General features: G+C 39.8%; 2 protein-coding genes across 3 annotated transcripts in view; one reads left to right on the plus strand and one right to left on the minus strand.

Moving 5' to 3' along the window:
* Window positions 1-25,775, plus strand: part of GALNT2 (polypeptide N-acetylgalactosaminyltransferase 2) — a 1,373,297-nt gene that overhangs the window by 531,411 nt on the left and 816,111 nt on the right. The window lies entirely within an intron of this gene.
* The window catches only part of NUP133 (nucleoporin 133), a 69,122-nt gene continuing 44,902 nt past the window's right edge, over window positions 1,556-25,775 (minus strand). The window contains exons 19-26 of one of the 2 annotated variants that reach the window (XM_050769045.1): window positions 24,932-25,065; window positions 22,138-22,296; window positions 19,558-19,693; window positions 13,870-13,988; window positions 11,785-11,865; window positions 10,409-10,473; window positions 5,874-5,962; window positions 1,556-2,296 (exon numbers count right to left, since the gene is read on the minus strand). In XM_050769045.1, coding sequence (XP_050625002.1) covers window positions 2,160-2,296; window positions 5,874-5,962; window positions 10,409-10,473; window positions 11,785-11,865; window positions 13,870-13,988; window positions 19,558-19,693; window positions 22,138-22,296; window positions 24,932-25,065 — 920 coding nt within the window. In that variant the 3' untranslated portion in view covers window positions 1,556-2,159. Of the gene's footprint in view, window positions 2,297-3,780; window positions 4,502-5,873; window positions 5,963-10,408; window positions 10,474-11,784; window positions 11,866-13,869; window positions 13,989-19,557; window positions 19,694-22,137; window positions 22,297-24,931; window positions 25,066-25,775 lie in introns of those variants that run through there. The other variant, XM_050769054.1, reaches the window with a different exon arrangement.

The following is a 25,775-nucleotide window of genomic DNA, read 5'->3' on the forward strand; positions in this document are numbered from 1 at the left end:
GAGGTGGAGCTTGCAGTGAGTGGAGATCGCGCCACTGCACTCCAGCCTGGGCGACAGAGAGAGACTCCGTCTCAAAGAAAACAAAACAAACAAACAAAAAAAACAATGAAAGCCCTCAAAGAGAGGTGTCAGTAGCCTTAACCTCACTCAGGAGTTCAGCAAGTTTTTACTGTCTGTCTCCAGGTCTGCCGCAATCCTTGACACCATTCTGTTCACAAATTCTCAAGACATGCCAGTCCCCACGCCTGCGCACACTCCCCTCTGCTCACGACCACACACAACACTTTCCTCTTGTATTCTGTCAAGGTCCCAAGCTGGGACTCTCAGGGCAGCACTTAAAGACAGGCATGATCACAAACCTTTTCCAAGTCAGTAAAGTGTCTCTTTCCATAGAAATGTCACACAGCACCTGTATAATTATCAGCTACTTTATACAAAAACCATTAATAATTCTTTGATGAAGACTCTGCTGTGAAACCACTTTTTAAAATTCTAGAGAAAAAATTATTCAAAATCCTAGGTCTTAATTTCATTTTCCCTGTTAAAATAATTTTTAAAAACTCAACCATTTGAGTGTAATAGCCACTAACTATGAGATAGAGAGAAAGAGGATTAGAAGAGTGAGCTTTTTCCTCCCTTGACAGGATGCTCCACTTCACACCATAAGAGCAGTCGTTTTACATCCACACAATCAGTGGGTTCTGGGGCATGATCAGATCGGCTTTCCTGTGGTACCGTCCCATCCACCAGGGATCACTAGGTTTGCAGCTGCAAAGGAGGGTGGTGGGAGCCTGTGTGTCCCAGAGCACATTATCACCTGACAGAGTCCTACAGGTGAGAAGTGAACACTGACAGCTGACCTCCATGTAAAAACAAAGCCTTATCTTACAATACAAGTACTCAGCGGTTTCTTACCGGCCATCTGACAAGCTGCTCTTCCCAACTTCTCCTAGTACCTTCCAACATGTTCCCAACCCAGACCCTAATGCTGTCCTGACACACGAGCTGCAAAGAGAAAAAGACCAGGCTGCTAGTTTCTTCTCTTTGATTTACAAACAGTTCCATTAACCTGATCTTCCAAATATACTCAAGGGCTGGCCTTGCAGTCTGCGGGGGAGAAGGCCTGATGCTGGGCTCTGTGAATCCAGGAACTGGACTCTTCACCATGTTTAACTTCTGACCTTTTCAGATGCTGGAGCAAGCTGGTTAGTGGGCATTCGACTGGGCCAAGGCGCGGACATGCCAGCAACTCCCTGTCCAACCTCTGGCCTTTATTTAAAACTCAGATAAACACCGAGTGAGTGATGACACCGGTCAGGACAAAGCTCAGAGAGAACAGTACCTTTTAGTCACATCGATTGCCATATTAGGACAGCCTATAATGGTTTCTAGTATCATTCATGCTTTTGACTAACTAGGCCGACTGTGGTCAAGATTCATGAAAGTCATTCTGAAAATACATGAGGCTGACTGAATCCCCATACTGAAAGAACTAAACATCAACAGTAATTTATAGACAGGTTAGAAAACCACATAAATGTTTCATTCACTAAAATACTTTCAGTAGTGCTCATTTATTATTTATGTAGAAAAGTTTAAAATGCTCCCAGTGAGTTCATAATTATCAAGCTCACATGAGTTAGGCCTGCTCTGCTTTTGTTTTTCATCTCATAATAAGTCAGCAAAGTTGACACTTATTTTACTGGACATTTCCCATTAGCCCTAACTGAAACAGATACCAAACACCCTAGATTCTCTTTGGTGCAAAGTATCTGGAATCACAGAATTTTAGAGACAAGCTAGTGCAATCTAGTAATTTTCATGGTCACAGAAACTGAGGCCTACAAGTGATTTGTGCATGTGAGTAGCTAGAACCAGGACCAGAACTCTAGAACCTGGGGCCATGTCAGAGGAAGAAGAAAGGGCACCGAGTACAGGAACAACAACTGACACATTTCAGGTGGAAAAAACAAGTCACGTAACTGAAAACCAAAATCACAGTTACATAACTATTTTATATTAGCTTCCTACATATAAAGTGTAAAAACTCAGCTATACATGTTCTGAAATTGTACAAACTTATACTTGTTTATGGCCTAAAATTTTTATAAGGACACACTTACACAAATTTCATGAACAATGGCCATTTTTAGAAAAAGTTATATTTGTCCCTGAACATAATATTCATAATTTGCTTTCAAAACAAACTCGAAGTAAGGATTGGACTTTAAGCTTCCAAGCTGATCTGCTTGCAGCAGGTCTTTCACCTCCGGTAAGTACTCACTGAGCTGAATGCCTATAAACACAAACACAAGAAGTCATTTTTCAATTATTATAAAACTCTCAAATGAATTCAGATGATTGATGACAAAAACACCTGTGCTTCTATTTAAATATAACGTCACTTCGCTGTTGGGAAATACTCTCTTCTAAATTCCTTCCATCTGTCAAACATACTTTCAAGTCTAACAATGTGATACTTACTCTTCATAGGGGCTGCCTGAGTGTTTTTCCCTCCAGTGGTCAAAAGAGCCATTCTATTTAAAGTGTTTAGTAAGATCTGAAACGTTTTCATGTATTCCCAAGCTTGAAAACAAGTATTTCAAACACTTATAGGATCCCCTATTTAGGGAATAATTTAGTAGAAACACTGTTATGAATGCTAGCTATAGTATCTCAAAATGTATTTACAGTATAAATCTAAAATTAGATAGGCAAAAGAATCATTTCCTCACAAGTCATCCATAGAGCTGAAAAGCCAATGAACATGAACTAAATGGATTGTCTGACATCTGTGTAGTTACAAACAAGCATATACAATTTTCTCATTTGACAGAGAAAACTGGATGAAAATTTTCAAAATAATAAGCCAATAGTATTTTATAATTTGCTACATTACCATAAGATTCTCAAAATCAAATACTGGTTTAAAAAAAAAATCCTCAAAGGGTCTTGCATCATTTTTTTTTTTTTTTTTTTTTTTTTTTCAGACCGAGTCTCACTCTGCTGGCCAGGCTGGAGTGCAATGGTGCCATCTCAACTCAGAGCAACCTCTGCCTTCTGGGTACAAATGATTCTCTTGCCTCAGCCACCCCAGTAACTGGGATTACAGGTGCCCATCACTACGCCCAGCTAATTTTTTGTATTTTTAGTAGAAATGGTGTTTCACCATGTTGGCTAGGCTGGTCTTGAACTCCTGACTTCAAGCGATCCACCCACCTCAGTCTCCTAAAGTGTTGGGATTACAGGCGTGAGCCACTGTGCCCAGCCTATTTTTTGGTTCTTAATTGTAGTTTTTATTTTTTATTGAGATAAGGTCTCCACTCTCACCCAGGCTGGAGTGGAGTGGTACGATCATAGCTCACTGTAACTTCAACCCTTTGACCTTCCCAGCTCAAGTGATCCTCCCACCTCAGCCTCCTGAGTAGCAGGGACTATAGGCATGCACCACCAAGCCTGGCTAATTTTTTTTTTCTGTAGAGGTGGGGTCTTGCTATGTGGCCCAGGCTGGTCTTAAACTCCTGAGCTCAAGGGATTCTCTTGCCTCTGCCTCCTAAAGTCCTGGGATTACAGGTTTGAGCTACCACACCTGGTACTTAATTGTTATACAAGAAAAATCTGAGTTGATAAGTGTTATGAGACTAAATCCAAACAAAATATTTGTATATCATTTATTATGATTAACAAACACACTTTCAATAAAAGTTATTTCTCTGTAAAATGATATACTTGTAAAGATACCACATTAATTTGTAAAAGATAAATTCTCTTTAAAAAGTAACATTTTATTTGACTTTTAAAACTCAAATGCTTGCAAAAGCTTGGTAGGTAACAGACTGTATGAGTGAAGGCAGCCATAGGGCATCTTGGTAAACTTAAGCCAATGGCCTGGCTGCAGGAGGGCAGCATTCTTCAGCCCAAGCTGACTGCTAAGTGTAACAGTTTCAGTCTCATATACGCAAATCTTTGATTTTCAAGTGAAGCCAGAAAAATAAGACTTTTTGTTTTTTTTTTGAGACGGAGTCTCGCTCTGTCGCCCACGCTGGAGTACATTTGTGCAATCTCAGCTCACTGCAAGCTCCGCCTCCTGGGTTCACACCATTCTCCTGCCTCAGCCTCCCGAGTATCTGGGACTACAGGCGCCCTCCACCACACCCGGCTAATTATCTTGTAGTATTAGTGGAGACAAGGTTTCACCACGTTAGCTAGGATGGTCTCGATCTCCTGACCTCATGATCTGCCCGCCTCGGCCTCCCAAACTGTTGGGATTACAGGCATGAACCACCGCACCTGGCAAAATAAGACTTTCATAACACTATTCTCAACTATTAAATGTTGGTGACTAAGTAGAAAAAAATTTAAACTTCATTTAATGAGACAGGCATTTTGTTCTATATGTATAATGTATTTCAGGTAACATGTAAAAACAAACCTTGTGGGTAATTGAAATATGTCTGCAGGACGAATGCACAGGCTGAAGTAGCTGTTGCACTGTCAATGCCTATGAAATATAACGCAAGGTTATCTGTATCTCCCTACCTTCAGAATCTGTCCTTTAAAAACACTACTGTGCTTGAAAGCCATATTATTAAGAAGGTTCTAAAAATACATTTGTCCTGTTCTTAAAAAAAAAAAAAAAAACCACACGACTTATATAGGTAAAATATACATATATAATACACACACACATATATAATTTTTTTTTTTTTTTGAGACAAGGTCTCACTCTATCACCCAGGCTGAAGTGCAGTGGCACCATGACAGCTCACTGCAGCCTCCATCTCCTGGGCTCAAGCAATCCTCCTACCTCAGCTTCCCCAGTAGCTGGAACCACAGGCATGCACCCCTGTGTCCAACTAATTCTTTTTTTCTTTTTTTTTTTAAATATAGCGACACGATCTCCCTACGTTGCTCCGGCTGGTCTTGAACTACTGGGCTCAAGTGATTCTCTCACTTTGGCCTCCCAATGTGTGAGCCACTGCACCTGCCTATATTTTTATTTAAATAAAAATTTCAGCTGGGCACGGTGGCTCATGCCTGTAATCCCAGCACTCTAGGAGGCTAAGGCAGGCAGATCACAAGGTCAGGAGTTCGAGGCCAGCCTGACCAACATGGTGAAACCCTGTCTCTACTGAAAATACAAAAATTAGCCAGGCATGGTGGTGCGTGCCTGTAATCCCAGCTACTCAGAACGCTGAGGCAGGAGAATCACTTGAGCCTGGGAGGCGGAGGTTGTGGTAAGCCGAGACTGAGCCACTACACTCCAGCCTGGGCAACACAATGAGACTCCATCTCAAAAAAAAAAAAAAGTTTCTACTATTCTTGTCCTTTATGAAATTATGACTTTCCATTCCTGTTTTTCACCTGTTTTACAATCCACTAAGAATAACAAAAACTGCAAAGCTGCCCTTAAATATTAGCGCTAGATACTTAGACACAATTCAGTCTGTGGCGTTTTTACAGCTACAAATGGAAGCTACAAATCTGAAAACTAACGCATGGAGATCAATGTGGATAGACGCCAAATGAAAGCTTCTTGGTTTTTTTATTCTTTAGACAGAGGCTGAGGCAGGTGGATCACGAGGTCAGGAGTTTGACACCAGCCTGGCCAATATGGTGAAACCCTGCTTTTACTAAAAACATAAAAATTAGCCAGTCTTGGTGGTGCAGGCCTGTAGTCCCAGCTACTCCGGGGGCTGAGGCAGAAGATTCGCATGAACTCAGGAGGTGGAGGTTGCAGTGAGCCGAGATCACACCACTGCACTCCAGCCTAGGCGACAGAGCAGTACTCCATCTCAAAAACAAACAAACAAAAAACCCAAAAAACTGAAGAGTGACACTGTAATTTCCAACAGTATAGTCAAACCACTTACCATCTTTTAAAAGTTTCTGTAAGATCTTCACAAATATACTGTCTTTAGATACTTCAATTGGATCATCTTTGCCATCAGAACTGGACCAGCTAGAAAACAAAATCATTATGAGGGAAAAATGAAATCACTGATATAGCTGAAATAAATGATTTGCTTGCTATCATGGTTTTATTTTGATGGCTGTGGGGTATAGAGAATCTGAGTTTTGTGATACTGTTTCAAATAATTTAAATAAAGGCACTTTACATGTTGAATACACTGACAGTTTCTACATTAGATATAAGATGTTACACTCTAGGAAACATGCAAGAGAAGCCAAGGAAAATACATTTAAAAAAAGACGTTACACTCAAGGTAGCTACTGACTCAGTATAACTCTTATGTATTTGATTTCAAAAACTAAGTAGTGAGGTATCTTTCTGAAGAAAATTCAATTAGTAAGTAACATATTCAGTATGGACCCCAAAGCATGACTCACTGTAGCTTCGAACTCCTCTGCTCAAGCGTTCCTCCCACCTCAGCACTCCAAGTAGCTAGGACCATAGGCATGCACCACTTTGTGCCTGGCTAATTTTTTACTTTTGTGTACAGACAAAGTCTTGGTATGTTCCTAGGCTGGTCTTGAACTCCTGGGCTCCAGCAATCCTCCTGTCTTGGCCTGGGCCAAGTGCTGGGATTGCAGCCATGAGCCACTGGACCCAACCAGAAGCTTTCTTTATGTAGTTGTGACTATCTACTACTAAATTAAAAATACCAAACCACTGCTCTGTAATCAATGGACATGATACTTTTAAAATTTTTAAACAAGAAACTAAGACAAGGAATTCTAATCAAAATGATAGCATCCTTTTGTACGACTGGAAAGGGACAAAACAATCAAGTAGGCATAAAGCTAGAAGCTTCAGGGAGTGACCTCTAAGACTAAACTTAACAGCAATTTTAACTATTTTGGAATGATGAGAGGAGGGAAGAAATGGTTTAGTAAAAACAGCTCCTCTATAATATTTTACCACAGGAAAAAGGAAAATTGTGAGTAGAAGAAGGCTTTTAGCATTCAAGTCATGCTTTGTTTAAAATTCTTTTCCTGGAAAGAATTCGTTCCTTCAACTGATTATTCTTAGTCTTTGCCATTGAATCGTAACATAAACACCATTTCCATAGGTGGAAGTCCTCCTCTGCAGAAAGGATATGATAGTGAGAAAGTAGTACTTGCCAGGAGAGGTGGCCTGTAATCCCAGCACTTTGAGAGGCCGAGGCAGACGTATCGCTTGAGGTCAGGAGACCAGCCTGACCAACATGGAGAAATCCAGTCTCTACTAAAAATACAAAAAATTAGCTGGGCATGGTGGCGCATGCCTGTATTCCCAGCTACTCAGGAGGCTGAGGTAGGAGAATCGCTTGAACCTGGGAGGCGGAGGTTGCGGCAAGCCGAGATTGAGCCACTGCACTCCAGCCTAAGTGACAGAGCCAGACACTGTCTCAAAAACAAAAAACAAAAAGCAAAACAACAACAAAAAAAGAGAGAGTAGTACTTAATGCCTTAGAAAAGGGCACTGACCCTCAAATTGTAGTAACATAAGAAACAAAATAGACCGGGCATGGTGGCTCAAGCCTGTAATCCCAGGACTTTGGGAGGCCAGGGCGGGTGGATAACGAGGTCAGGAGATTGAGAACATCCTGGCTAACATGGTAAAACCCGGTCTTTTTTTTTTTTTTTTTTTTTTTGAGACGGAGTCTCGCTCTGTCGCCCAGGCTGGAGTGCAGTGGCGCGATCTCGGCTCACTGCAAGCTCTGCCTCCCGGGTTCACGCCATTCTCCTGCCTCAGCCTCCCGAGTAGCTGGGACTACAGGCGCCCACAACCGCGCCCGGCTAATTTTTTGTATTTTTAGTAGAGACGGGGTTTCACCGTGGTCTCGATCTCCTGACCTTGTGATCCACCCGCCTCGGCCTCCCAAAGTGCTGGGATTACAGGCGTGAGCCACCGCGCCCGGCCAAACCTGGTCTTTCCTAAAAATACATAAAAAAATTAGCCAGGCGTGGTGGCAGGTGCCTGTAGTCCCAGCTACTCGGGAGACTGAGGCAATGGTGTGAACCTGAGAGGTGGAGCTTACAGTGAGCCAAGATTGTGCCACTGAACTCCAGCCTGGGTGACAGAGCCAGACTCTGTCTCAAAAAAATAAAAAATAAAAATAAATAAATAAAAATAAAAATAAATACAAACAAAATCATAGCTTCAAGTCTCGTTTGGCATGATAAACCTTGCTTCTGTGAAAATAAGGGATGTGGCCAGGCATGGTGGCTCACGCCTATAATCCCAGCACTTTGGGAGGCTGAGGCGGGCAGATCACAAGGTCAGGAGTTCGAGACCAAACTAACATGGAGAAACCCTATCTCTACTAAAAATACAAAATTAGCCAGGCATGGTCGTGCACGCCTGTAATCCCAGCTACTTGGGAGGTTGAAGCAGGAGAATCACTTGAACCTAGGAGGCGGAGGTTGCGGTGAGCTGAGATTGTGCCACTGTACTCCAGCCTGGGCAACAAGAGTGAAACCCCACCACAAAAAATAAAGAAAATAAGCGATGTGTATTTCTATGCAAACTGACAATCTAAATTTTAAAATCAAAAGTAGTGATTTATTATATCAGTGGTCCTAAGTCTTTAGGTTATTCTTAATTATTAAAATAGAGAAGACCAAAGCTAAATATTACTAATATAACCATTAAAATTGTCATAATATATGTTATAATATGGTTAGGTTATAAAACCATTTGACATATAATATCATAATCTTCCTGTGATACTGTGAAATATGTATTTAGTCTTCTTCCTCACCCTACTCCCTGCTTTGCAACTCCTAAAATCCTTAGGCTCTCCAGAGATGTCTTTTTTTTTTTTTTTTTTTTTTAAATACTAATGAGTTGACTGATAGCCGGCAGCCCCCAGCTAGCTTCAGGATAGGGGCTGGTCAGCAGAAAGAGCATAATTAGAGTTGGGACTTTCAGTCCTATTCCTCAATATCCAGGGAGGGAAGAGGGGCTGACGGTTAAGTTGGTCACCAACTTTAATCAATCATGTCTACATAACGAAGCTTCCATAAAAACGCAAAAGGACAGGGTTAGAAGGGCTTCCTAATAGCTGAACAGGTGGAGGTTCCTGGAAGGTGGAGGGCCAGAGAGGGTCTTGGAAGCTCCAAGCCCCTTCCCTCATACCTCACCCTATGAATTCTTCATTTGTATTCTATGTGAGGCTTTCAGATGCCTTAGAATCAGCATTCCCAGAAGGTTAGGAATTCTTAGTCACAGGATGAGACAGTAGGTCAGCAGGACTGGTATCACAAGACACAGGTCACAAAGACCCCACTGATAAGACAGGCTGTGGTAAAGAAGCCAGCCAAAACCCACCAAAACCAAGACAGTGGTCTCTAGTCGTCCTCACTGGTCATTATACACTAATTGTAACGCATTAGCATGCTAAAAGACACTCCCATCAGCGCCATAACAGTTTACAAATACCGTGGCAACGTTGGGAAGTTACCCTATATGGTCTAAAAAGGAGAGGAGCCAGGCGAGGTGGCTCATGCCTATAATCTCAGCACTTTGGGAGGCTGAGGTGGGTGGATCACCTGAGGTCAGGAGTTCGAGATCAGCCTGACCAACATGGTGAAATCCCATCTCTACTAAAAATACAAAATTAGCCAGGCGTGGTGGTACATGCCTGTAATCCCATTTACTTGGGAGGCTGAGGCGGGAGAACTGCTTGAACCCGGGAGCGGCTGCAGTGAGTCAAGATCACACCACTGCACTCCAGCCTGGGCAACAAGAGCTAAACTCTGTCTCAAAATAAATAAATAAAAATTTTAAAAAAAGGGGAGGAACCCTCAGTTCTGGGAACGTCTCACATTTTTCCAGAAAAACTCATGAATAATGCACCCCTTGTTTAGCATATAATCAACAAATAACCATAAGTATACTCAAGTCAAGCAGCCCATGCCACTGCTCTGTGTAAGAAGTAGCCATTCTTTTATTTTCTTCTCTAATAAATTTGCTTTCACTTTACTCTGTGGACTTGTGCCAAATTCTTTCTTGCACGAGATCCAAGAAGCCTCTCTTGGGGTCTGGATCGGGACCCCTTTCTGGTAACAATTCCCTTTATAATAAATCGGTGGGCACGTTTTCCTGAGTTCTATGAGCTGCTCTAGCAAATTAATAAAACCCAAAGGGGGGGTTGTGGGAACCCCAATTTATAGCTGGTCGGTGAGAAGCACAGGCAAAACCATCTGGGGCTTAGACTGGCATCGAAGTCGGGGGCAGTCTGAGCCCTCAACCTGTGGTTGTAGACAGTGTCAGGACGGAACTAAATTAAAGGACATTCAGCAGGTGTCCACCAACAGAACTCACTGGTTGCCCAGCGTGGGAGGCGGGAAATCCCAACACGTTTGGTCACAGAAGTCTTCTGTATTGACTGTCGTGTGGTGACAGCAGAGGAAAAGCAGTTTCTATACTTTCCAAAGAAGCGATGCCATGAGCACTTACTTATCTCTCTGAAGAGCTTTGCAAAGGATTTCCAGTTTGAGATCATTTATATTTACATCTTCTTCCTTCACAGCAAAACAAAAAATCCTGATTAAATCCTGGCTTTGAAAGAAATACGTGCTTAAATTTTCATTATGCTAATACTACATACATAGAAGCCAATTAATATCTATGAATTATTTTCAGGTTACTCTGTGATGATTTTATCAGCAACCTTGAGAGGGGTTAAGAGTTGTGTTTTTTTTTTTTTTTTGAGACGCAGTCTCACTCTGTCGCCCAGGCTGGAGTGCAGTGGCGCAATCTCATCTCACTGCAACCTCTGCCTCCCTGATTCAAGCAATTCCCCTAACTCAGCCTCCCGAGTAGCTGGGACTATAGGTGCACGCCACCATGCCCGGCTAGTTTTTTTTTTTTTTATTTTTAGTAGAGACAGGGTTTCACCATGTTGGCCAGACTGGTCTTGAACTCCTGACCTCAGGCAATCCGCTCACCTTGGCCTCCCAAAGTATAGAATTACAGGTGTGACCCACCTCGCCCGGCCTGAGAGGGGTAACATTTTAAAATAAGGTAATGTAAAAGTCAACATATTATGTTTTATAGAAGCTACCAAATTACTTTCAATTGCATGGACAGGTAATAGAACTACTTATCCTACAGAATTTTCACTATAACCTATTGAAACACAAGAAACAGCTACTCTTAGGATTAATACTATGAAGATTTTATATATATATATATATATATATATATATATTTTTTTTTTTTTTTTTTTTTTGGAGACAGTCACCCAGGTTGGAGTACAAGTGGCACAATCTCGGCTCACTGCAACCTCTGCCTCCTGGATTCAAGCAATTCTCATGCCTCAGCCTTCCAAGTAGCTGGGGTTACAGGTGTGTGCCACCACACCCATCTAATTTTTTTTTTTTTGTATTTTTAGTAGAGGTGGAGTTTCACCATGTGTGCCAGGCTGGTCTCGAACTCCTGACCTCAGGTGATCCATCTGGCTCGGCCTCCCAAAATGCTGGGATTACAGGCACGAGCCACTGCACCCAGCCAGAATAAACTGATAGAGTCATATATTAGATTCAGAAACTAATGACTTAATAAATGAAACAGAAAAAAAATCTCAGGACTTTTAAAAGCAGTATTTGTGCATAAAAAAAAATATCCAGGAACGTGTGAGACTTATCACGAAAGGAGTCTCTTGACTTTGACAGCTTTTCTCAAGAGTTATATACATTCTATGGATTAAAGGTAGTTGAACCAGATAAAGTCTTTTTTGCTTAATTCATTTTCATGATTGACTAGAAGAGGCATCTCCCTCTTTTTATAAATGTATTCAGTTGCCTGAGATCATCTCAAGTGGTTTTACTTACCTCATCAATATATTCCAGCAAGTCCAAAGCTTTCTTGAAATCATATTCATTAGCTCTTCTATTTTCTTCACAGATATATAGCTATGACAAGTTAAAATAAGGTAGAAGATTACTGTATACAATCATATAACTAATACTAGAGACATTTATGGAGAAAATAAGTCATTATGTCTTAAAATAAGGTAGAAGATTACTGTATACAATCATATAACTAATACTAGAGACATTTATGGAGAAAAGAAGTCATTATGTCTTGTAAGGAAGTTGTAGTTTTTCGGTTTGTTTTGTTTTTTGAGACAGACTCTTGCTGTGTCACCCAGGCTAGATTGCAGTGGCACAATCTCGGCTCACTGAAACTTCTGCCTCCCAGGTACAAGTGATTCTCCTGCTTCAGCCTCCTGAGTAGCTGGGATTACAGGAATCCATCACCACACCTGGCTAATTTTTGTATTTTTTGTAGAGAAGAGGTTTTACCCTGTTGGCCAGGCTGGTCTCAAACTCCTGACTTCAAGTGATCTGCCTGCCTTGGCCCAAAAAGCTGGGATTTTAGGTGTGAGCCACTGCGCCTGGCCAGTTGTATTTTTATAGTAAAAACAGTCTCATATTTGGAAACTGAATTGCATCTACCTTAAACTGTCTTTTTAAAAAACGCGTATTTTAGGCACAGCACAGTGGCTCATGTCTATAATTCCAGCTCTTTGGGAGGCCTAGGCAGGCAGATTCCCTGAGAACAGGAGTTTGAGACCAGCCTGGGCAACACGGCGAAATGCTGTCTCTACAAAAAGTATAAAAATTAGCTGGATATGGTGGTGCACATCTGTGGTCCCAACTACTCCAGAGGCTGAGGTGGGAGGGTCACCTGAGCTTGGGAGGTCAAGACTACAGTGAGCTGTGACAGTGCCACTGCACTCCAGCCTGACAGCCTGAGCAACATCAAGACTTTGTCTCTAAAAAAAAAAAAAAAGAAAAAAAATTGAGACCTACAATAAAGTGTACAGTTGATCTATATTTACTTAAAATGTAAAAAAACACATCAACATGTTGCCAACACTTATCCCTGGTTAGATTACAGCTGATCGCGTATTCATTTCTGTATTCAAATTTCCTGTAATTTTTATGGTCAGAAAAATACTTGCCTTATTAAAAATATCAATTTGAATTTTTCCCGTCTTCCTTTTCCAAAAACTATTTATAATTCAATTTTTAAAAAATTGTATATATAATCCTTTAATAGCAACAACACTCAGACCATTTCAGAAAAAAAGCTATCTGCTTGTTTTCATTGTCTCACAGCAGTCAAAAAATACTATTTTGTTGTTCTTAAACATCCTTTTTACCCCACCATCTCTGAAATTGGACTGTGGTATTAAAATTATGTATCAGAGTAAAATTGGCACTACTTTTTTCTTAGTGATATATAATGGTGAGTTGCAATAGATAGTATCTTACATTTCTAAATTAAATATATATTCTATCAGGAAGGGCTGTTGTAAATTCAGTTACAACAGGAAATCTGCTACTAATAATGGCTAACATGCTAACGTTTTTTAATTGTTTGCTTTCTTTTTCATACAGACAGGACAAATTTAAGGTGATCCTACAACATCATTCTGGCAAACAGATGCTTTTTCTCTAGGCTGCAGCCCGTACTCCGGTTCTGCCCTCGGGGATGTGTTGGGTTGCAGACGAAAGTTGTAAGGACAGCGCTGCCAGACCATGTAAACTGAGTTCCTTAATTTATTTTTTCTTATAGAAGAGCTTGAAAAGTAATTCTGTGGGGGAAATAAAAGTTATCTCATGGTACTTATTTGTCCTACACTAGAAAAGTAAAATATCAGTAATTTCTCCTGGTCGCCTAGATACAGCACCTTTAGGTGGAATGTATGGGGAGGCAGAAGCTGATGAATTGTTCTCTAATGAACTTTCTGTTCCCAAACAGCTTCCAAAAACATTTTTCTAGGAGAGTTTTCTGGAAGGTAGGAAGTAGAACGGTAACTCCCCTTAGGAACTATACTACACGGCCCAATAAACACCAACAATGTTTTGAGTTTAAGAAACAGTGTTAAGGATTTGAAAAGCACATACACCAATGAGTTGTGGTGCAGTCAATACTGGCATCGCACTGAGATGTAGCTGTTTCTCCGCTAGCAGCTGTTCAGGTAGGGTCTCCTGATGCAGTAGAAAGCGCTCCTGCTCAGCCATTTCTAGTATTCAAGATGAGAGAGAGGGAAAGAGAAAATGATGGAACTTTGATTTTTGCTCTCATTTTTGCTGTCATAAAACAAATCTGAATTTTAAAAGAAAAAAATAGCTCCAGAGGTAATCCCATCGTTATTCAATGATCTTAGAATGCTTTTAATTCTTATTCTTGATTGCTGGTTATGTTTACAACATATCCATGGTTTGATCAAAGTCTTATAAATTATCGCAGCAACGAGAAATAGGAGGGGAGAGAACAGGTAAGGAAATACGTTCTACTGCTTGAAGAAGTTGGACAGCAGATAGCTATTTCATGAGGTATAAACTTCCTAAATGTGGAGATCTCTCAATCATATTTTATAATTCAGTAAAATTTTTCCCACTGGAATTTTTAATATATAGTTGGCCCTTAAATAACAAGGAGGATGGGCCACTAAGCTCCTGTGCTGTCAAAAATCCCAGCAAAACTTTTTAAAGAGATGGAGTCTTGCTATGCTGCCCAGGCTGGTCTCAAACTCTTGGGCTTGAGTGATCCTCCTGTTCTAGCCTCCCAAAGTGCTGGGAGGGTAACTTTTGACTTCCCAAAAACTTAACTGCTGCTGCCAGCTTCATAAATTTTCTTTTTTTTTTCTTAAACAATGGTCATTAAGGAAGACTCATTTATATTGAAATGGGGGCAACCAAAACTGCAGACCTCAGTCTGAGGTGCCTATCAAGCAATTCCACTTCTTGTAATGTCATGACTCTCCTATGCTTCTTGGGAGCATGCCAAGCATCACTTAGTGGCACTTCATATGAGTCCCAAGATGTTATTAAAGGTTTATGGTATTGCACTAAACACAGGAAAAAATACTTGAGAACTATGAGAAATCAATTCTTACTGCAATAGGAAATTTACTTCTTGCTGCAATAGGCAGTTTACTGGAGTGTAAACAAAATTCTCACACAGAGATGATCAGAATCATTTTAACTGGATCATCACTTTAATTGGGGTTTTAATTGAATACTGGTAACACTTGAACAAGCGGACACTTGCCCACAATAGCAACAGGACATGGCTATGAAATTATTATGGTGAGGACAGTATTACAGTTAATTTCAGGCAGTTGTGATTTAACGCTGTGTATTTACATTGTTTATATTTGCCTCCACTGTGAATGGTGCTATGTGAGTTCTGTGTTTGTGTGTTGATAAATTTTAACTTTTTATAACAGATCTGTGCATGTTCTATGGTAGTAAATGATAAAATAGACCACATATTTTATGTATTCATAACCTGTCTTTTTCTGTTTTTGTTTGTTTGTTTTGGTATTTCTAGGCTACACGGTTATACATGGTGTATATCTATGAGTGTTTTCATGTTGTTGAAAATCTCTGAAATATATTGATTGAAAATAATCTGCATGTAAGTGGACCCATGCAGTTCAAACCCATGTTGTTCAAGGGTTAACTGCAGTTTCATTCACAAATGGAAATGATATAAAAGCTACCATGAGTCTATCAAGAAAAACAAGACCTGGAAGAATATACAGCACATATCCTAGGTAGCAAGGGTTATCTCCACTGGAAGAGGTAACGGGCTTCTGTTTGCCATAAACTCCCCAGGTTGCAGCCCATGACCTGGCTCTACCCCAGGGAATGTGCCGAGTTGCAGGAAAGGGTGAGAACTGCTAGGTAGCCTCATAATAGGTAGCATTCACAGCAAAACAGTGACCAAAGCACAGATACTTTCATTCAAATACTGGCAGCATTTCCCATGATCCTGGTTTTGGAAAAATTAAATGGAACATTTTTGTCCATTTCTATACCTAGAAAAACAGACTGGGAGGATACCTACAAAACAGTACCAGTGGTTATCTCTGCGGAGGTGGGACTATACACGACTTATTTTTCCTGTTGTATTTTTTCTATAATTTACACATTTTCCATGAGGAATTATTTAATTACAAGAGTTATTTTTAAAAAGCCTATCCCCTCCGATTAGATACACTGTGCTAACAGTCCGTAGAATCACTGAGACCTGCAAATGTTCCCATTGTGTTAAGAAGTAAAAGCTAAGAAGTGATCAAATGCAAAGCAGGGAGAAAGAAGAAACAGGAAAGCCCTGTGGTAAAATACTTTGATTAACATGATCTATCTCTGGTGGCCAGGCTAAAATATGGCTTCCCCTCTCAGACTATCAGCCAGTCCTATAGAATATAAACACACGTTTTTTAGAAGAGACACTACTAGTGCAAAAAATAAAAAGATTGAAGGAAGATTATCTCAAACAGTGAAAAATAATTTTAATAATAAAAGGGGCTAATATCTAGAATTTACTGAGTACTTAATGTATGTAAGCCATTTTTCTCAAGACAGTGTCCTCAATCCTTACAACTACCCTTGTTATAGATGAACAAACTCAGATGAAGGAGCATAAATCAACTATCCAAGGTCACAAAGCTAGTAAGTTCTGGAGAAAATATTTGAAATCCCAATTCTTTCTACTATATCCACTCCCTCAAAAGGAAAAAAATGACAGCAGTAAATTTTAAACCCAGATCTTAGGCTGGACTCTGTGGATAAGTCACATAACCAGATATCCATATCTGCATATACTTGATCCAAACCACATAGCTGAGATTCCCCACTCCAATTTTTATTTTGAAAAATTCCAGGCTGGGTGTGGTGGCTCACGTCTATAATCCCAGCACTTTGGGAGGGCGAGGTGGACACACTGCTTGAGCTCAGAAGTTTGAGACCAGCCTGGGTACACATGGTGAAACCCCATCTCTACAAAAAAATACAAAAATTAGCTGGGCATGGAGTATGCACCTGTAGTCCCAGCTACTGGGGAAGCTGAAGCAAGAGCATCACCTGAGCCCAGGAGTTCGAGGCTGCAGTGAGCCATGATTGTGCCACTGTGCTCCAGCCTGGGCAACAGAGTGAGACCCTGTCTCAAAGAAAATAAATAAATAAATAAATAAATAAAACAGAAAAAGTCCAAATCTACAGAAAAAAAATTTTAAATGCCAATGTGCACTTTATATCCTCCAGCTAGAGTCATCTGTTGCTAACACTCTGTCCCTTTTGTGAACTATGTATATAGGTAATTTTTTTTTTAAGCATATGAAGGTTGCAGACATCATGACATTTCCTTTCTAAATACTCAGCATCGTCTCCTAAAAACAAGGACATTCAACCACAATATGATTATCAGACTTATAGAATTTAACATCAACTCAGTTATATCACCTAATATTAAGTATGTTCAAACTTTCCCACTTGTTTCCACAACATTCACCATAACTGTTATGGTTATTCTGAGGGTGATTCAGGATCGAGAATCTCACCCTGTATTTGCTTATGTGTCATGGCTCTTAGGTTCCTTTCATCTAAAAGAGCCTCTGTCTTTGTCTTTCATTTCATATTGGTAAAATTTTTGAAGAGTCTAGGGCAACTGTATTATACAATGTCCCACCAGCAGGTTATGTCTGATTGTTCTTGTGTGATTAGAATCATGGTGAACATTTTGGCAAGAACAGGACACAGGTGATGGTAGTACACTGCTTCAGAAGTACACAATGTGGGTTTGTTTTGTGGTTGATGACAGGGTCTATCAGATCTGTCTACTGATACTCCAAAAACACGGGAATATCTTGTTCCCCTAGCCCCTAAACTCAATGGTCTCAGTACCGTTTGGTGACAGTTATTCACTGTGGTTGTAATAGTGACTTCTGCCATTCTTTCCACAATTATTAGTTGGCATTCTCCTGTAAAGAAGCATTTCACTGACCCTTTCCCTTTTTGAAAATCACTGTAGATTCATGAATTTTCTTCTTTTATAGACTGTGGAATATACCCTTTACTACCTTTCTTTCGATATTAAAATTGTCCCCAAACTTGAACAGTGGGAGCTGTTCAAGGCTCTTGTACTCTTTCAGTATCTGTACATTAACCTTGCTTTCTGGCCCAATAAGACTCTCCAAGATTTCTTCAATTAGCCCTCATTTCTTTTACTGGAAAATAGTACTCAGAAACCAAAATACGGAACTAGGTATACTCATGCTACTGGTGTGTCACTGCAAGAGACAAGATGTGTGTGTGTATATATAATAAAATGCATATATATGTGTATTACGTATATATACATACAATTTTATTATATATACACACATTTTGCTATCTATATCTACATTATATATATAAATTTTATATTATATATATTTTATATATATATATATATATAGAGAGAGAGAGAGAGAGAGAGAGAGAGAGACTTACTTTTTTTTCCTGAGGCAGGGTTTTTACTCTGTTGCCCCAGTTGGAGGGCAGTGGCACAATCACATCTCACTGCCACCTCGACCTCCTAGGCCCAAGTGATTCTCTCACCTTAGCCTCCCCGCAGCTGGGACTACAGGCGCACACCACCACACCTGGCTAAGTTTAAATTTTTTGTAAAGACAAGTTCTAAGTTGCCTAGGCTGGTCTCAATCTCCGGGCTCAAGCAATCCTCCCACATCAGCCTCCCAAAGTGCTGGGATTACAGGTGTGAGCCACCACACCCAGCCAATGTATTTTTTTAATTGATGCATAATAATTATACATATCTATGGGGTACAATGTGATGCTTCAATACATGTATACATTGTGTAATGATCACAGGGTAATTAGAATATCCATCACCTCAAACAAGAAAATATATTGTTTTTAAAAATCAGATTCTATCTGGTATTTCCAATGCAAATTCAGTAATACAGAGTTCTTCTTCACTGTCTTTCTCTTTGTATCTCCTTTCTCCTTGGTTCAGAAAATAATACCATCATGCCTCAATATCCGCTGACAACTGGTTCTAGGACCCCTGGGAATACCAAAAAGCTCAAGTCCCTTATATAAAAATGGTAGTTACTTGCACATAACCCACATACATCCTCCCATATACTTTAAATCACCTCTAGATTATAATACCTAATACAAAGTCAATGCGATGTAAATAGCTGTTATACTGTACTGGTTTTTTAAAATTTACACTATTTTGTTTCAATTTTGCATTATTTTTGTTGTTTTAATTTTTTGTTGTTGTAATTTTAACTGCTGTTGAATTATTTTTAATTCTTTTTTTCCCCAAGTATGTTTGATGTTTGGTCAAATCTGCAGATGTGGAATCCAAGAATATGGAGGGTCAACTGTACTACATGTAATAGTTTTCATCTATAATATACACAAAATAGTTCAGAATTATTGCACCTATACCACACTACCTACAACAAACCCACTGTGTAAAGGTCAAGATTGCTTTGTAGTTCTTTTTGACCTTGGAATATGTATCACTAAGGGTACATAATCAGACCTCTCCATTCAAAACCATTTGAATCTATTCTTTAGGAATTCTTATTTGAAATACAAATAACTTTTCTCTAAAAAAATTCCAAGTATATAATTGAGTAACTACACCTGGACATTAACTAAATGCATTCCTCTTAGAGACAGGTCCTGTTTCTAACAGACAGATCCTGCTAACTGATGACAGGAATACATCATGAGTTAATTGATGGCATGACCAATCTGTAAATCTTTCTGTTTAAATTCTTTCACCTTCAATTTTTTCTTGCAGTATATCCTCTGGAAAGTCTGAAGCTAATGCAGCCAATTTACTCAAGCCAAGAAGGGTTTTCTTCTTTGCAAAGTAACGAGTTTCCATATTTGCCAAACCCAGAAGTGTTGCATGAGCCTACAATAAAATATGCAAACCATTGTAAGATACTGAGTACCAATTCAAGCTGAAACAAAGGTAAGTAAACCCCAAACTTGTTTTTCTCCCCAAGCCATATCAATGAATGAAAAGTCAACAGTTAGCAAACCTAAAAACTGAGCAGTACCATAACATTGAGAGTAATCACACAGCAAAATATCAACCATCCTCATTAAGCATTGGGAAAAGAGACATGTACAAAACATTTGCTCTAAAACAATTACATATTCACCTGAACATCCTGTCAAGAACAAATTTTAAAATTAATGTGTGTGTTTTTACTCATAATTTGCATATTTATTACAACAATATGCTCATTGCAAAAAGGCCAATGACTGTTACAGACACATCATTAAAATTTTTGTGATTTTAATGTGATGTCAAATCATGATGGACTACTTTTTTTTTTTTTTTTTTTTGAGAGACAGCCTCACTCTGTCACCCAGGCTGGAGTGCAGTGGTGTAGTCTCAGCTCACTCAACCTCCACCTCCGGTTCAAGTGATTCTCCTGCCTCAGGCTCCTGAGTAGCTGGGATTACAGGCATGTGCCTCCATGCCTGGCTGATTTTTGTTTTTTTTAGTAGAGACGGGGTTTCACCGTGTTGGCCAGGCTGGTCTCAAACTCCTGAGCTCAAGCGATCCACCCACCTTGGCCCCTCAAAGTGCTGGGATTACAGGCATGAGCCACCACACCCAGCCTGGACTGCATATTTTCACTGAGATATTAGACGTAATGGCAATATCACAAATTAAGAACGTTTTATGCAAATTATGTGAGAGAATAGGAGTACACATTCTAAATAATCCATAATAAATGCTTTAAAATTTAAAAAAATTATTGTATACTGACGAATTATAATTGTATATATTTATGGATACAAAGTAATGTTATATGTATGTGATGTGGAATGATTAAATCAAGTGAATTAACATGCCCATCACCTCAAATACCTATTATTATGGTGAGAACATTTCAAATTTGTTCTCTTGGAAATTCTAAAATGTACAATACACTATTATTAACTTTAGCCACCATACTGTGCAATGTATTTAAAAAATCTTCCTGGCTGGGTGCAGTGGCCCATGCCTATCATCCCAGCACTTTGGCAGGCTGAGGTGGGTGGATCGCTTGAGCCCAGGAATTCGAGACCAGCCTGGGCAACACAGTGAGACCCTGTCTCTAAAAAACAAAAACAAAAATAATCTTCTTCCTCCTAACTGAAACTTGTACCCTTTGACCAACTTCTCTGGCCCTTTTGCCCATTTTTAAATTGGGTTATTTGTTTCCTTGCAATTGAGCTGAGTTCCTTATATATGTATATATGGATATGTGTATGTGTGTGTATATAAAATCCCTTCACCCTTCTGACAACCACCGTTCTTCTGCTTCCATGAGTTCAACTGTTTTGGATTCCAGATATGAGTGAGATCATGTGGTATTTGCCTTTCTGTGTCTGGCTTATTTGGTTTAGTGTAATGTCCTCCAGCTTCATCAATGTTGTTGCAAATGAGAGAATGTCCTTCTTTCTTAAGTCTATTACTGCTTTGTGTATTCTACATACATCTTCTTTATCATTTACACTGATTGATGGACACTTAGGTAGATTCCATAACTTGCCTATTGTGAAAATGCTGCAATGAACATGGGAGTGCAGGTATCTCTTCAACATACTGACTTCAACTCCTCTGGATATATACTCACAAGTGGGATTGCCAGATCATATGGTATTTCTAAGTTTAACTTTTTCAGGAACCCTCATACAGTTTCCCATAATGGTTGTACTTACATTCCCACCAAGAGTGCATCAGAGTTCCCTTTTCTCCGTGTCTTCTCCAGCACTTGTTACTTTCACCTTTTTGATAATAGCCATTTGAACAAATGTAAGGTGATGTCTCATTGTGGTATAAATTTGCATTTTCCTAATGATAAGTGATGCAGAACATTTTTTTCACATATCTGCTGGTCATCTGCATGTCTTCTTTTGAGAAATGTCTATTCAGGTCTTTTGCCATTCATTCATTCATTCATTCAAGACAAGGCCTCACTCTGTTGCCCAGGCTGGAGTGCAATGGTGCAATCTCAGCTCACTGCAGCCTCGACCTCCAGAGCTCAAGTGATCCTCCTGCCTCAGCCTCCCAAGTAGCTGACACTATAGGTGTGCATCACCACACCTGGCTAATGTTTTTGTATTTATATTTCCTAGGCCAGTCTTGAACTCCTGCACTCAAGAGATCCACCTGCCTCAGCCTCCCAAAGTACTGGGATTACAGGTATAAGCCACCATACCCACCTCCTATATATATTTTGGATAGTAACCCCTTCTCAGGTGTATGACAGTAAACAGTATTTTAATTACTAAAAACAAAACTAATTAAAACTACCTAAATTGCACACATCTGCTCCATATAAAAATCCTTCTTACCTTTTCTAATTCTTGGCTATTAATTTCATGTAACCAGCTGAGATGTTCATGAGCTTGCAAAAAATTCGCCAACTGTCCATGCTGAGAAACGGGCTGAGATAATAATTTGCCTCGCTTTCCTTTCTCCAGATACCAACGGAAGAGAAAGTCTGAAAAATTCTACAAATAACAGAACATATAATTTATTCATAATAGTTTTAAAAAATACATTTCTGATAACAAAACATAACTTTGTTCTAAAGGCCTCCAAAACAGAAAACCTGTTCTAAACAATGATTTCCTATATTGTAGGATCACTTAATTCAATCATCTCATTTGACAAATGTGTACATTCACATTCAGAAAGGGCACCTCGCTCAAGATCACTGACAAGATTAATGGCAGACTCTAGATTGCGTTGGCCAATATGGTAGCAACTTAAATCAAAAATTAGATTGAAATTTAAAATTCAGTTCCTCAGGTACATTAGCCACATTTCAAGTGCTCAGTAGCCCCATTTGGCCAGTGGCTCCCATTTGGACAGCAAATATCAACAGCTCCATTATCACAGAAAGTTCTGTGGGACAGCATTGAGACTGTAACATTCCAGAATTATGTGCCAGCTGGCCACATGGGCTGGCACGATACATCAGAATCTAGAAAGGCCCAAATGCCCAGCCAGTTTTCCTCACTGGCTGTTTGTGGAGTGCTGGGGTGGTGTGGAGGCTGAGCTGGAGAGGAAGACCAAGACGTCCTACAGTCTCACAGTGTTTAAGAGATACTTCCCCTAAAGCAGGGATCCTGCCATGAAAGACTTCTGAAACCAGAAATGAAATGAATATTACAAAAGCTGAGACTGAGTCCTGGGCCACCTCTATTCTTAATGGACTGAGTAATCTTCCTCTCCTCTAAATTGCCTAACACAGAAAAAGAAAAATCCACTAAGGAACAAATAACATCGATTTCCATACTATGGAGTTTTAAAAATATACAATGTCTAAAATACAATTTAAAAATTGCCAGATATAAGCAGAAAAATATGATTCAAGCAACATAAAAGCAGGCAACAGAAACAGACTCAAAGATGATCAGAGTAAGCACAAAAGGACTTTAAAATAACATTTAAACATGTTAAAGAAAATATAAGAAAAAATGCAAAAATGCACCAAAATGTCAAGAGAAAGAAAATCCATAAAAATAATTTTAAAATCATGATCAGTGCAAAAAATATTTATTTAGCAATGTTTTGAAATACTAAATACGTTCATGTACAACGACTTTTTTTTTTTTTTTTGAGACGGAGTCTTTGCTCTGTTGCCCAGCCTGGAGTGCAGTGACACAATCTCGGCTCACTGCAACCTCCTCCTCCTGGGTTCAAGTGATTCTCCTGCCTCAACCTCCAGCCACGAAATCCTGACCTTAGGTGATCCACCCACCTCGGCCTCCCAAAGTGCTGGGATTACAGGCATGAGCCACCGCACCCAGCCCAACTGATCGTTAATCAAGTAAGTCGTACCCAGTCAATGAAATTCTATAATGCTATTAAAAATGCTGCTATAGAATATTTAATAACATGAACAAATGTTTGCAATGTATCAAGTGAAAAAAGCAATTGACAAAACATGTTTGTCTATAATACATAGAGTGGAAAGACTGAAAATATAAACCAAATGTTTAAAAGGTTCTCTCTGGGTGGTGGCATTTTGAGTGATTTTTATCTTTCCTGTTTATAGTGGTTTTCTAAATTTTATACAGTGTCACTTTTACAGTAATAAAAAAATAAGCTTTTCATAGTAATCAACTGACTAGACTGGCTTTAAGAAACAACTTTAAATTCACTTCAGATAGTGTCACAATGGAAACTTTTTTTTTTTTTTAAAAGATAGGGTCTTGCTCTGTCACCTAGCTATAGTGTAGTGGCACAATCTTGGCTCACTGCCTTGACCTCCTGGGCTCAAATGATCCTCCCACCTTAGCCTCCTGAATAGGTGTGGCCATGGGCGTGTGCTGGCATGTTTCAAAAAAAAAATTTTTTTTTTGGTAAAGGCAGAGTCTCATTATATTGCCCAGGCTGGCCTCAAACTCCTGGCCTCAAGTGATCCTACCGCCTTGGCCTTTCAAAGTGCTGGGATTACAGCATAAGCCACTGAGGCTGGCTGGGAACTTTGTTTTTTAAACAGGAAGCATAATATCCCTCAAGGAAAATGAGAATGTTAGGTGTATGTAAAGCTAAGCTCTCTTAAAGTAGTGTTCTATGCTCCCGAATATCTTCTATCCAATTTTTAAGAACTTTATCAACATTCATATACCTAAGTACTTTTATAATAACTAGAAAATATATAAACAGAAATGAAAGTTATAACATATTTTCCAAAGGTCAAAGAATCTTTCAGTAATATTTATATATAAAGAATTGTGTGGCCAGGCGATGGTTCAAGCCTGTTATCCTAGCATTTCGGGAGGCTGAAGCAGGAGGATCGCTTGAGCCCAGGAGTTTGAGACCAGCCTGGGCAACATAGTGAGACTTTGTCTCTACTGAAAAATAAACAAAATTAGCCAGGCGTGGTAGCGAGCTCCTGTGGTCCCATCAACTGGAAGGCGGGAGGTGTGGGACAGGGTGAGGTGGGAGAAGTGATTGGACCCAGGAGGTTGAGGCTGTCGTGAGCTGTGATCTCGCTACTGCACAAAATTTACAAAGAAACACAACATACGAATTAGTATTTTCTCATCAAAGTTAACTACAAAAAGATCGTATCATATTCCAAAAGCCCTGATTACTAAAGGACTCAGTGGCCACACACCCAACACTCATCACCTGATCAGCAAACTGGGTCATGTAGCGCTGCAGTCGGCTCTGGTTGTCAGTCTGCTCACACATTTGTACCAAGATATCAAAGTCACAGTATTTCTCTGCTAGAGAAGCAGCCCACAGGTACTGGCCTAGTGTAACTGTGGGAATGAGAACAGATGGGAAAAAATCCTGTTAACAAAACTTAAAATCTGTAATAAAAAATATGACTTGAAATGTTATCTTTATTCCTATTATAAATCAAGAATCATTAATGGAATGGAAACCTTCCCACTTACTGGCAATTAGTTTCACAATTCACATCAATTCCTTAAAGCTGTAAATTCAGGCCAGGTGTGGTGGCTCACACCTGCAATCCCAGCACTTTGGGAGGGTGAGGTGGATAGATCACCTGAGGCCAGGAGTTCAAGTCCTGCCAGGCCAACATAGTGAAACCCCGTCCCTACCAAAAATACAAAATTAGCCAGGTGTGGTGGCACACACCTGTAATCCCAGCTACTTGGGAGGCTGAGGCAGGAGAATTGCTTGAACCCAGGAGGCAGAGGCTGTAGTGAGTTGAGATTATACCACTGCACTACAGCCTGGGCGAGAGAGTGATACTCTGCCTTGACAAAAAAAAGATGCAAATTCAGACCCTTGTTTCATCACTGCCTCCCCAAAACGCTATTCCCCTCCTTCGTGTAAGAGTAAAGCAAACTCTTCCCAATCCTAGCCTGGAGTATAATGTGTCCTTGGCTGAAGAGCCATACTATTTATCTGTCCCCCTCAAGCAGCCCTCATTAGGCTGTACTTTGCAATCCAGTTACTCATGTAAAGGTCTGTGATGCTAAGCTCTTTAAGGGTAGTCTCC

Source organism: Macaca thibetana, chromosome 1, assembly GCF_024542745.1.
Source record: "Macaca thibetana thibetana isolate TM-01 chromosome 1, ASM2454274v1, whole genome shotgun sequence".
NCBI classification, from domain to species: domain Eukaryota; kingdom Metazoa; phylum Chordata; class Mammalia; order Primates; family Cercopithecidae; genus Macaca; species Macaca thibetana.